This window comes from Nansenia antarctica (assembly GCF_963989245.1).
Source record: "Nansenia antarctica genome assembly, chromosome: 1".
NCBI classification, from domain to species: domain Eukaryota; kingdom Metazoa; phylum Chordata; class Actinopteri; order Argentiniformes; family Microstomatidae; genus Nansenia; species Nansenia antarctica.
The window spans coordinates 92,278,903-92,292,608 of record NC_137674.1 but is presented as its reverse complement, the minus strand read 5'-3'; the positions used below and the strand labels follow the sequence as shown (position 1 = coordinate 92,292,608).

At 41.6% G+C, this 13,706-nt stretch overlaps 1 protein-coding gene across 1 annotated transcript; it reads right to left on the bottom strand.

The window, feature by feature from the left end:
- Positions 1–637: 637 nt before the first annotated feature.
- On the bottom strand, positions 638–6,670 carry LOC308154111 (tetraspanin-16-like; the record flags this gene model as incomplete). The annotated part of the gene is made up of 8 exons (XM_080527289.1): positions 638–671; positions 2,116–2,474; positions 5,075–5,158; positions 5,331–5,486; positions 5,617–5,724; positions 5,834–5,908; positions 6,054–6,251; positions 6,602–6,670. 8 exons carry the CDS (start codon positions 6,668–6,670, stop codon positions 638–640), a joined length of 1,083 nt encoding a protein of 360 aa, XP_080383415.1.
- Positions 6,671–13,706: the final 7,036 nt, after the last annotated feature.

The window sequence follows — 13,706 nt, the reverse complement described above, 5'->3', positions numbered from 1 at the left end:
GAAAGTCGACTTCATTAGGAGCTTGACCTCCTCTGGATTAGCAGAGGTTTGCTGAGACATCATCTTCAGTTTTTCTTTCTTTGCCTGCTGGCTCTCTTGTGTCTCTCCACGGGGAAGGAACTTCAACTGCCAGTTAATGCACCCATAGGTGTCCTGGATTGCTGCTCTCTTTTCTGGAGGGATTTCGTCTGTGTCATCTGAGTCACCAATGTGATGCTTTCGTTTCCTTATTTTTGGGATTGAAGATCGCTTCATATTCTCCATCCTGTTTAGAAACTGCTTGACTAGAGAGTGGTACCCTGGCCCGATCACATCTCGACCGATCACGTCTTGCAGAGATTGGGGATATTTTGCCACCATCTTTTTGGCAACTTCAGTTGAGCTCATTTTGTTTGCAGAACCTTTTTTCTTCATCATTTCACCAACTACAATGCGGACCATTTCCCTTCTTAGTCGTGGACTTGGTCGTTTTCCTCTGTCCAGTGCTTGCATCAGTTCCTCTGGGAACTTGTCCCATGGTATCATAAAGGTATCCACCCAGTCCATATCACCAGGGCTTTTGCAGCTGTTGGGAGAGGTTGAGGGTGAACTTCTGGGTGAAGGAGACAGAAAGGATGCGGAAGGTCTTGGCGAGGCATCAACAGATGAGCTGCTGGTTTCCAGAGTCTGGCCTGCAAAAACAAACAGACACACAAAAAAGAGGAACAGGTGTGCATCAGGAATACAATATGAATGTTTCTATATTTTTCTGAATGATCTTTTATGCAGGCTACTTTGGACACTAGTAGTGTGCTGTACTGCAATACTTACCTCTCACTTTCCAAGCAGCAAGGACTTTTCGGGCTTGAATTGGCCTCAATGCTGAGAGCAAGTCGGCTTCCTGAATAAACTGAAAGTCGTCATATGTCTCCACCCCAAGGGACTCCAGGGTCTCTTCTAGAATATCTTTCTGCATCTCTGGAAGGTCAGGCAAGACCTCAGTGATGGCGCTACGTAGAAATGGTTTCTCCAAGTCGGCCATTTCTGGAATCAAGGAGGAGTGAAAGCCAGAGTAATAAACTGCTGTCATTTTCTTAGTGTATATTTCAAATAGTATTATCATTTTACTAAGCATACGAGTGCATTTTTAGCATGGTTTCTCCATTGCAGTGGCCAAGATCATGTTTATTTTGACAGCACACTGTGTTTCAGCGGAATGACTTGGTGTCCGTCAACAATGTATGATGGCAACGGATAAAAATCTACCAAATTGTTAATGTTAAGACATTGTAACCTTGTACTCTGTTTTGTTACGGAGTACAGATGGTATTCAGAATGATAAACAGCTTCATGTACATCCATCACAAAATACACAGCTGCATCATTTTGAATTAAAATAATGACAAGTTCTCCAAACTCCATGGACTCATCATTTTTTGACACTAGGAAATGCCCCATTTTATATGATGTACCTTTATACTGTATGTCAGTGGAAACTGTAGTATTGTTTTCTGAAAAGCCAAACTCTCTCACCACATGTTTAATTGCATCACTATAAAGGCTGGAGTAAAAAGTACAACTGTCTTTGACTTGCAGAAGCCGACTGCATCCTGGCCCAGCTGACAGATATGCCTGAAACAAGTTTCACAGACAAGGCTTAAGCCTAATCCTGGACTAAAAAGCATCTTCAATGGAGATTTTACATTGAAAGTGTGATTTAGTCAAGGACTAGGCTTAAGCCTTGTCTGTGAAACCGGCCCTATGATAATGTCTTTCAGATAAAGTTAGGCAGATGTTCTTAAAATGTTTCAAATGCCTGGCACATCTCTTAAAGTAGCAGTGCTTGCTTTCAAAAGCATCGTCCATACCCTGATTAAGGGGCCAAACTTCAAAATCAGTGCTGGATAGTGCCGCAAGAAATGGTGTTTCGGTTTTAGTGTACTCTCAGGAAATAAATATTTTCTAGATTCCAAATATTCTTGGATTATAATGTCAAGATAGGCTACCTGTGACAATGAAATATTTTGCGCACAAACAATATCAACAATATCTTTAAGCTGGAGAGTTAACTGCCACACATCATCATCTGGATTTTGCACTTTGTCACCAATTAATACAGGCAGCAACCTTAAGTACCGGTCCAGCACTGAGAGGATAGGGTCTGGTGCTGAGGGTTCCCCTCCTGGGAGTCCTTCCCACTCGGACTGAAAGGAGGCGATGACCCGACAGGGGGCCAGTCCTTCTGTGGCCTTCTGCTCCAGACTCTGGGTGAGGAATGCAGCCGTGTCATAGAGCAGGCCAGAGAGAAACGCAGCAGAGAACTGCTCCCACTGCTGGAAGCGACTGGTCAGCCCAGCCCCGCTGCGAAGGTAGCCCTCGAGTCCATCCACTATGAGCAGGGATGGAGGCACAGCGGACACCGCGGAGGACTCTTGCTGACGGGCCACCTCCTGAAGCAACTCCTCCATGGTCCTGGGGTACACAAACTGGATTTTCTGAAAAGAAAACAATAGAAGGTTTAAAACAAGCTGCTTTCAAATATAATTGTAGGGCGGCTGTGGCTCAGGAGGTAGAGCCAGTGTCTAATGATCGCAAGGTCGGCGGTTTGGCAGTTCGATCCACGGCTGGCCACGTGTTGTGAATGACCAGACGCCAGTCTTGGGTATCCTTGAGCAAGACACTGACCCCAAATTGCTGCAGACGTCTTGCATGGCAGCTTGCCGCCATTGGTGTTGGAATGGGTGAATGAAAGGCCATTGTAAAGCGCTTTGGAATAAGGCGCTATATAAGTGCAGTGAGTCCATTTAATATTTACCATAATTCAAAACGCAAAAGGTGAGTCAGAAGTGTCTCAGTGACTGGGTTTACAGTTTCTCAACCATTATGCCCTGACTGTCATAGCGTTTGTTTATTGGATCTGATTGACGACTTTGCTTGAGGATGGGCCGGGTGAACTAGGCTACTAGGGTCTAGGAAGTGTAGCATATTTGACCTTCCATGCTGTTCAGTGCTGTCACCTAGGCTATAGAGTTAATAACTCAACCATTTGCTTTTGAGGCCTGAGAAATAGGCTACTATACATTTTCTCCCTCTGATTTCAGGACAGGAGAGAGTTCAGTTTGGCTGCGGGCCCATCATGTTCTGCTCTGATAAGCAAACCATCTCTGTGACTGAGACAGGGGAGTTCCACCTGGAGACACTGGACAGTGAGAAGAGATAGGCCAAAGTCCCCATCTCATCTCTACAGAACAGACCATTTTCACTTGTAGCCTACTGTACATAACAGAAGGAATGTTGAGTCAGTTGCTGTAGTGTAACAGTTGTCATGACACGACCCAATTTAAATTATTCAGGGTAAAGCACACTCATCCTCATCTCCATTAGAAATTACCATCTTGGCATCAATTACTTTGACAGTCTGAGACAAAGAAGTGTTGACAGTTTATCTGGCTGTTGTCAGTCAGTGTTGCTGTTGATAGAATTACCTTTAAATGTTCTCGGCTGAAGTTGTACATGTAGTGGTGAAGAGCGCTTGGAAGGCTTAGAATTGGAGTCTTGGTGAAAAAGAACACTTTGAGGCCCAACTCAGAGGCAGCCGTCACCGCGGCGAGGAGCAGTAGGGAGCGGTTGACGCTTCTCTCCCCGACCACCAACGTACTGCATGAAGATGATGATGGCGACATTTTGAAAGCCTTCAACATCCCCGTCCCCGTCTGTGGAACGAATGTACTAAACACGTTGGTCAAAATATCGGCCATTACTATCTCAATGACGTAATTTCCCGCGTAGTCCAGTTGAATGGCAGTGCAGGATGCAGGGGCGTGTCCAGGTCACGTGCTACCCCAGGCCACCCCTGAAATCTGATTGGCCACCCCAGGTGCCACCCCCCTGATTGATTGGCACACAGCTGTATAAAGTTTGATGTAAAGAACTCTCGCAAAAAACACATACGAAATATTGTTTTAAGTACAATAAAGCTTTATTTATTTTAAGAACGTGTGGTGCCAGGCTGGCTGCAGCTTTGAGCTGCAATGTTTGCAGGAAAAGCACTATACAAATAAAAAGTGAGTATTATTATTATCTAGATTTTCAACTGCTGATCTGTTACTTCACAAGGATTCTTGGCCATCCACACAGTGTGCAATACCTGTCTCAGACTTCATGGATGTGCAAAAGTCTGACACCTAGTGAACAAATGAAGGTTAACCTTACATTCAGTTCACTTGTCAATCTTTTATTTCGTGCAACTGCAGCAATTGCAAGGAATTACCACAATCTCAAATGAATATGAATTGAGGGTAGTTAGACCTGAAGTCAAAACCTGACTGCAATGTCCAGCACTCTACACATCTCAGTAACCACATAATTCCACATGGGGGCGCTAATGTCATATTTATGAGCAACGTAAACTTCACCTGAGAAGATGCAGTGCAGGTATCAAACATAAAATAAAAAAAATACATACTCTTTCTTTTTCATCCATTGAACATTTAATATAACTTTTAAAAGAATCCATATAACAAGAATATTTCCAAGAAAAACATTAACTGTCATTGTTTAGCAGACCTTTATTGTCTGTGTGTGTCTGGGTTGGTGGTGGCATCCTCTGGCCTAGGTTCCGAAGCTGCTTCTTCTAGTAATGATGCCTCTCATCTCCAGCTTAAAGAACAGAACCATGGCAAGGACCATTGATGCCAACTACAAACAATAGAGGGGGGAGAGAAGCAAACAATGAATGAACGTATAGTATAGGCAAAGGCAATGGCACATTTATTTGTATAGCACATCTTCATACAACAATAAAAAGTGCAATATAATAACAATTAAAAAGTTCATTTCTTTTTTTTTTTAAGTCGAAAAGAATTGATCATGTCTGATCTACACAAATAAATGAATAAATCCATTATTAGCAAACAAATAATTATATATTTGCATTGTGTCTTTCATCTTTCAAATCCTCTAGTGCAGCTGATAAAATGTAACCCCCCAAAAAGTAGCACAATAGGTGCAGGCCTATAGGTGTTTAGGTTACCCTAATCTAGAGGAAAGTTCCACCATGAAAGTGCAGTGTAGTTCGCAGCCGACAGTACTGTACCTCCATGACACATATGACGCTGGCTGCTGAGCCCAGGATGACACACTGCTCTTCGATCACTGCAATGACCTCGCTGAAGCAGCTCTGGGGAGAAAACAGAGGGGGCATTTTTAGACCCAGACACACACACACGCGCACGCGCACGCACGCACGCACGCACGCACGCACGCACGCACGCACACACACACACACACACACACACACACACACACACACACACACACACACAGTGTAACAACGCCTTAGAACTCAGTACCTGTGGTTGGATCAGATTAGTAACAACTGTAATTCCGGCACAGGCTGCGAGGGTCTTGTTCACACAGCATGTCTTTGGGTATTTCAACCCTGTGGTTTTGCTGAACACAGAGTCCTTGAAATCCATGGTCAAGTTCTCAAAGCCACAGCATTTGAACTGAAGTGATTAAAAAACACAGAGAAAGAAATCTAATACATGTGAATTGATAACTATCTAATGTATCAAATATAATCATCTCATAACGGAACCACATAATCATGCATTTTCTAAAATGTTCCCATCTTACTTTGATCATGACTGTGTTCCACGCTGTAGAGATAGGGTCTGTTGCTGCTGGGCCCCTATACCCAGTCAACAGGGACTTCCTGCTTGCGTTGTGCACCACTAAGCTAACCTGAGACAAAAACGCATAGCTGATTATTTGAAGGCATTTATTTATAGTGCATCCACATCATACAATAACTTTATGATTCCAATGCTGTTAAACAATGAATTTGTCTTACCAGATCCCTGTAAACAAAGACAAAAATGGTCCCCACTAGTTCAGCAACAAAAGGCATTGTCATGGTGAAGAAGAACTGTTGAGAAAATATAATTGAAGTAAAAGTGGTCTCCACTGGAGCTCGCAGGATCAGTAAAAGGAGAATAGAACTGAGCAATAGGCAACACAATCATTGTCTGGCGACTTGGAATAAAGACAGCAGACTATTGTCTCTCTCTCACCAGTATGATGAAGAAACGGTTCTCTTTCCAGGCCCCAAAGCAGCCGATGAGACTTGCGCTGCTCAACACAGCGCTCATGCCCATGCTGACATAGCTGATGTAGACAAGCTGGGCAGAGTAGGGGCCCAGCACACCCCCAAAGGTAGCTGCTCCATATCTAATCCACGCACCAAGACCCAGGAGGAGAAGCCCACTTACCTGAAAGGCAGGGGGAGGATATTGGGTCTTAACCTTTCTTGAACATAATTTTAACATTTGAGTTGTTTTCGACTGATGAATTATGATTCTGATTTCATTACATTTCAAATGTAGTGATGGAGTGCAATAGGTTTATATTATATTATAATTACACTTTATATTACAATTCTGTTGTACATTTATATTATGACTATTCATGAATTTCATGTATCTGAGATTTGTGAGGAGGACAAAGAGCAAATTGAAGGCTAATTCATCAAAAAAATATCATGTCATTTCAAGTGTTGCTTTATTGCTAATACATGCTTTATAAATGCTTATAGGGTACTAAGGGGGGTAGAAATACTTACATAAAGTATCCCACACAGAAGCAACATCAAATACCGCATCCACTTATACAGGTTGTCAGGTGTCGCCATTTCAGCCGGTCAGTGTGCTAGCTAGCAGAGTGTTAGCTACTTCTCATCAACCTGAGATAATCAAAGGGGGAAAGGGGCATCGTATCAGATTGTTATGCCTCTAATAACTGATTATCTAACTATTTATCTATCTGTCTGAATGATCAGATACTACTGTAGTTTAACAGGTACTTCTAGTACCTCGTGTTCTCATACCTTACGAACAAGCTAGTTAGAGGCGAACTTAATATTCCTAATGTGGCCCAACATGGCTACTAGCTCTAGTTATTAGCTAACGAGCTAGATAGCAAACATGAAAACATATTTCACGAGAAAAAAGGCCATAGCATAATATATTGTAATTAGTCATTCTTACGTTTAACACCAGCATTCAAGTCTAAAACTCGGACAATTTAACTACTGTTAACAGGCCTGGCTAACTCTTTAGCTAGCATCAGGTAGTCGGTTTCCCACAGCAACAGGTTGCCTATAAGTTCTTCTTGTTCTGATTGGCTGAGACGTTTATTTAAAAGTTCGCAAGTTTTGAGAGCTTGTAAATCTATACTGGTTTAGCAAGGACATTACCTCTGCTTGCAAAGATCTTTACTGTTTTTCCTCGTTCAGTCATCTATTTCTATTTCAGGTTAAGTAAATGTACATGAAAACAAAACACGTAAGCTAGATAAATACACATTTATTTAAAAAAAACATTATAACATTTACAATGCATCAGTAATCTTGTTTATGTTCTCATCTCATCCTCCAATTTTTTTTTACATTATATTTCCTGATAGCGACAGCCGTTGTATAATGTGATAGACCTTGTCTGATGATCTGATATAATCTGCAGAACAGTGAAATGGACACTGAAATAATGTGATGTATGACATAATATTGAAGGTCTACGGTACAGTGGAGGCTGGTGGAGGTAGAAATCGGAAGATGGGCTCATTGTAATGCATGGAATGGAATAAGGAATAGTATCAAACACATGTGACTTCTACTACCTCCACAGGTAAAATATGCAATATCAAATGTGGGATGCAGTTTTCAGTAAATTACCAGAATTACATATTTACAGTACATTCAATGTGCTGTGGCCTACTGTAGATGTTTAGAGAGAAATGAGGTGGTGTTGTTATCGTTATTGTGCCTAGAAGATATGGAACACAGTCCCCTCAGTTTGAAAACACCAGGTTTAGAACATTGTAACCATAATCGGTCTTGCATAACAAAGACAGCCTAATAATCAGTTTAAAATGCTTTACTGTCCATTTGCTGAATTAGTTTGGTTAAAAGCATCAATCATGTACATTTCTTATAACATTTATTTAGAGGTTCATGTACATTTATTTAGATATATTCTATTTGTCTCTATTGAACCCATTTGCTTTTGAAGTTATTTCAACATTATGTCGTAAATACTTTCTCAGGTCTTTCTTTACGTTACCACTGTGGTGATAATCTCTATTTACTGACCCTCAGTGTATAGGCCAATTCCTGTTTCATTAAAGGTAAAAAAGTGTCAATATCATGCATATTATGATGTCGATATATTAGTGTATTTTGTATGGATGTTTTTAAAAAAAAACTTTTATTTCATTAAACTGTGTACTAAACACTCATTGTTGGGGTCCTTTCAGGTGAGAACAAAAAGATGTCAGATGCCAAATGAACCGCAATTCTGTTACTGCCGCTCTCATTGTTTCAAATGGAAGCCCCTGCACACAGCAAGCGGGTGGACAGGAGGTGACATGGCTTTGTCATATGAGTTGAGTATGAGAATGTGAGGTCACAGCATGTAGGACAGATAAGACAACAGGGCATCATGGGCTGGAGATAAGACTTATCCAATGCCATGATGCCAGGCGAGGCACATGAGTTCACACATAGATCATTAGACTGACGTTCCACAGTGGCCACACCTCTCTACTGGGGTACAGAAGTGCAGTTTCCAATGGGGTTTTTCCAATGTGTTTTCCAGTGGGGTACAATCATCATAACTATAATGCAGGTGATTGATGGTGATGACTGCTAACTATTTTGATAATGACACCCATAGGCCATTAAAAAGTTTATTGAAACAACAACAGCGATTGAATCACACAATTGTGTCACAGACAGAACACATAATCTTTTTTTGAGGATGGCAATTATTATCAAAGCTTGTTGATTTGTAGGCTGTGTGCTTCAGTGATGTGATGGTCTGAGCAACAAAAATGGAAGTGAGGTTTAAATATGATTGGAAAAAATGTGAATTGACTTTGTTTTTTTTAGCTATTATGGTGTAATGCGAATGTGAGACAAGGTGAGACACTACACAACATCACCACCATGTGAGGTTGTTATATCATCTAGTTCATAAATAGCACTGCATGAATATTGCAACGATGCTCGTCAACGTGTTATTTCTGTGGGTAACATGACAGCACAGCGGGAGGCTAAAGTGAGTTCATGACAGGATCACACAAGCGATGCATAACGAAAATCAAGACGAAAATAGATGCTGTCAAAGATTTATTCACAAGTACAAAAATGTATATACATATACAGATAGCACACAAGACGACACATAACTTTTCGTGACCTCAGAACAGTTTACAGTGCATGAATTGTCATAATACAACAGGTCTCCGTTGGACAAAGGTAACACAAACATAACAGAGACACAGAACATTTCCAGTTGTTGAAGGAGTCACGTGTGTACCATATGATGGTATTTTCTGAGAGCCTACATGTATGTACGGTATAGTGTTCTGTTCAAACCATTGTAAACTCCATCGAGCCACTGGGGTGAATGACCAGACGCCATTCCCGTGCCAGTCTTGGGTCCTTCTCCTCCTCCTCCTTCTGACCCTCAGCAGCACAGGTGGCCTCTGTGATGCTCGCCCCAGACAGGTAAACATGCCACACGTCCTGTAGTCCTGCTCCAGTGGTGCCAGAACCGTTATCCTGGTCCAAGGTGCACCGGACCTGAAAGTAGGGGTGGGACGATTAGAAAATGTCATGTCACGATTATTATTTTTTATTTTTATTTTTTATGCCAATAAAACACACTGTAATCACTTTAACTTAGATTTTGTTGTATTTTTAGGACATTTTAAGTCAGTAATTCAAATTCAGATTCTAGTGGCACATATCTCTGGCCATAATCCGGGTCCTTAAGAAAGAGCAATTCCTTTTCGGCCAATCAGCACCTTTCATTAACGTACCCAAGGAAGTTTAAAGAACGCACTCCCAGTGTTGCCAACTTCCAGAGCCCCTTGGCGACTTAATTAGTCAAAAGCAACCAGCGACAAATCTAACTTCCTATTCTGGTCATTTGGGGAATTACTGTAAAGCATCTAACATATCCCGTATTCCACGGTTCACGCTCAGGAGAGACAAGTAGGGATAGTCTATGGCGAGCGAGGGTTGCCGTCTCCTCTCTCCCTCAACACTCACTCCCGCGGCCAGTCTGATAGCAGCCGCGGGGAGCGTACCGTTGTTCCCCGGGTCCTCGCAGGGGGTTCGGGCAAAGTTCGGGAAATAACGGACGGTTGTCATGTGTTTATACAGCATGGATGTTACGTGCCTAATGCCTTTGATGCGCACACTTGCTACTTGCCGCTTTAATACTTGTATTTAGCCTATAGCCAGGGGCGCCGCTAGAGATTCTGGGCCCCATGACAGAATATCATTTTGGGCCCCCTCCACCTAAACCACCCATCAACCTAGACAACCCGGCGGGCCTTGCATGGTAGCTTGCCACCATTGGTAGGTGAATGGGTGAATGAGATGCCATTGTAAAGTGCTTTGGAAGGTGCTATAGAAGTCAATCCATTTAGAACTCTTTCCTATCTGAATCCTATCTATATTTCAGGATATTTTTGACTCAGAGCCTGAATGTCAACAGTTTCCAAGTCAACTCATACATACATGCTTTGAGGATATACAAGCTCAAGGTCACTAATCTGTTGAATCACCTAAACCACCCATAAACCTAGACAACCCAGTTGAAGTTGATGAACTATTGATGCACTGCAAGAAATCCAATGATGGCCATCTTTTGTAAATTTAATGGAAAATTACAGTTAATACAGGAACAATTCAGCCCAAAAAAATCTCAACATTCTTTCACTTTTTTAAAGATTTGAACAAAACAAGGACAAAAAAATAAAATAAATAAAGATATGAACCAAATTATAAATAAATCACACAAATAAATAAATGAAGAATTACAAGTCAAATCAAAGCTAAGCGCCGGGCCTTCTTGGTAGCAAAATCTTTAATAAGATCCTTAAAATCTAGCGATAAAGCCAACTTGCTTTCTATTGACAATATTGCAAGATTGTTCAACCTCTCTTGAGACATTGTTGATCTCAGATAGCTCTTGATCAGTTTCAGTTTGCTGAATACCCTTTCTCCACCGGCAACGGTAACTGGGAGAGTGCAGAAAATCCTCAGAGCAATGCAAACCTCTCCAAAAATGCTCTGGAGTTCCATTTTATAGATTGCATTCAGGAGTGCAAGAGAGCTACAGCCAGAGGGGAAAGTGGCTGAAAAGATTGCATTGAGATGCCTGATTTCGCTCTCAAACTGATCTGTGAGGTCTTTTTTGTACTTCTCCCTCAGTGGCTGACACACAGAAGCCATAACACTGTCACTCAACTGCCCAACTTTAAGTATGGCAGCAAATTCTTCAACAATATTTGCTGTGGTTCTGAACCGGGTGTCCAAGTCACTTATTATCTGGTCCATGGCAGAGAAAAACACAGTGTTCCGAAATGTTGTTTCTGGCCTATCCTTCTGACCTGTTTCTTCAGCAGTCTCATCATGGAACCTCTTCCTCCTCCTCTCACGACTAAGTTCTTTTTAAAAATGAGGTGGAACCTCCATTTCCTTAGCTACCATTGATGCCTCAGACACAAGAGCATCCCATCCATTTCTAAGAGCCTGCATCTCATCTTTAAGTGCAGTTACATTAGCTAACTCTACCTCAAGTGAGATTTTCCCTGACTGGAGTATTACATTTCTGTCATCAATACATTGCAATACTTTCACCCAAATGGTGAGAAGGACAATGGCATCAAATGACATGAGGTAGTTCCTCAGACCAACAGCTTCAGATCTGGCCTCACTTGTGAGACTGCATGAGTTTAGTATGGTACCAAGGGCTTCAATGACACCAGGTAGGTGCTTTGCTACTGGTTTCACATCATCAATTCGCGCACTCCAGCGAGTGTCAGATAGCCGGTGAACAGAGCAGCCTGTTTTTTCTTTGTATATAGCCCAACGCCCTGGACTGGCACTTACAAATGTGTAAAGGCGATTAATGTAGCCAAAAAATGTTGACACTTCAGGGCTTGACTCTGCAGCATGCACGCCTACCAGATTTAACGTGTGAGAGGTACAAGGTGAGAATGTAGCAAGATTATTTCTTTTCAGTATTTGGGCTTGGACTCCCTTGGCTTTCCCTGACATATTTGCCCCATTATCATACCCTTGCCCCCTGCAATCACTGATGTCTATCCCTAGATCCAGAAGCACACTCTCTATCATCTCTGCTATTTCACTTCCTGTTTTTTTGGTTGAAATCTTTGAATTCAATGAATCTTTCAGTAATCTCCCATTCGCCCGTATCTTCATTATAATGGACATATCGTATGAGAACAACATTTTTCTCAGTGTGGGAAATGTCTGGCGTAGCATCACAAATGATTCCATAGTATATGGCATCCTCCCTTTCCTTCAGAATGGTTTTTAAAACTTTTCCTCCACACAATTCAATAAACTCAATCTGGATTTCTGAGCTCAAATAATGAGTTAGCCGGCTTTCTTTTTTGGATGTCTTGATTTTCTCTAAGTGCTCTTTTAAGAGTGGATCATAATGGGACAAAAGTTCTAGCGTACCTAAGAAATTTCCATTGTGGACATGGCCTAAATCTTTTGTTTTACCTCTAAAAGGTAAATTCCTTGTTGCCAAGTGCAGAGTGACATCAAGGAGTCTCTGCAAGAGAGCTTTGTTTTTCTCAATTTCAGACTGTAGCTCTCTCTGCAACTGATGGTCGATGCCACCTGCAGTCATAACAGAACACTGTAGGTTTTTCCATTGCAAATAACAGTCCCTGTGATTTCTACTTTTTTCATGGCGTGGGAATTTATCATACATGCGACACCACACAACATCACACATATTGTAACCATGGTCACTACTCAAAGCACTATGACATGGAATGTTTTGCTCCTTGGAGAAAAGAACACATGGTATGCAAAACAGTGCATTTGCACTTTCACTGTGAATCAACCAGTCCCTTTTCACTTTTCACATACCTTTTGCTGCTTTAGTGTATTTTAGGTACTCTGGAAATGGCTTCCCCTGTGAATCATGCAGGATTTGTTTGTCTTCTCTCGTTGCTAATTTCTTGACAATAGTTGCCCTGTCCTTGTCACTCAATTTAGGTGGAAACAAACCCGGGTCAAGTGACAGCAAATGTTCTATTTCAGATACAACTACAGGTGGCTCAGTATCTAAGGCATCCTGTATCTGAGCCTAATTTTGTCCCTGGCTTTGACTGTCCATAGCTGCTTCCTCCTTCTCATCTGTGCTGCTGCCATTGTCCTTTGCTTCTTCTTCTGCCTCTTGGCCTCTGCTCTCCTCTCTGGCTGCCTGGCTTGAAGTGGGCCCTGGCATGGAGTATCCATAGGTACATAATTCATAATATGTCCTATAATAGTATTAACATAGTAATACATACATTACACCAGATTAGCTAACTTAAATGTTATCTAGCTAGCTAACAATCTTATTTTAACATGCCAGTGGTCAATGTTATTGCAATTACTGGAAGAACTATTAACTAAATATGAATATTAGCTAAATTTGTATTCAATGCTTGCATAGTAATGCATTAAAATATTCAAAATATGTTTGTTAACCCGAAACTCCTACTGCTCACCTCCTTCTCCTTCAACTGGGAGGAGTCCTGCTGATCCTGAAGCTGCATCTGTGCATGACGTGATTAGCATGTAAGTTAACATTATACTAGTTAGCAACATTGGGATTTGAAAATAAGGG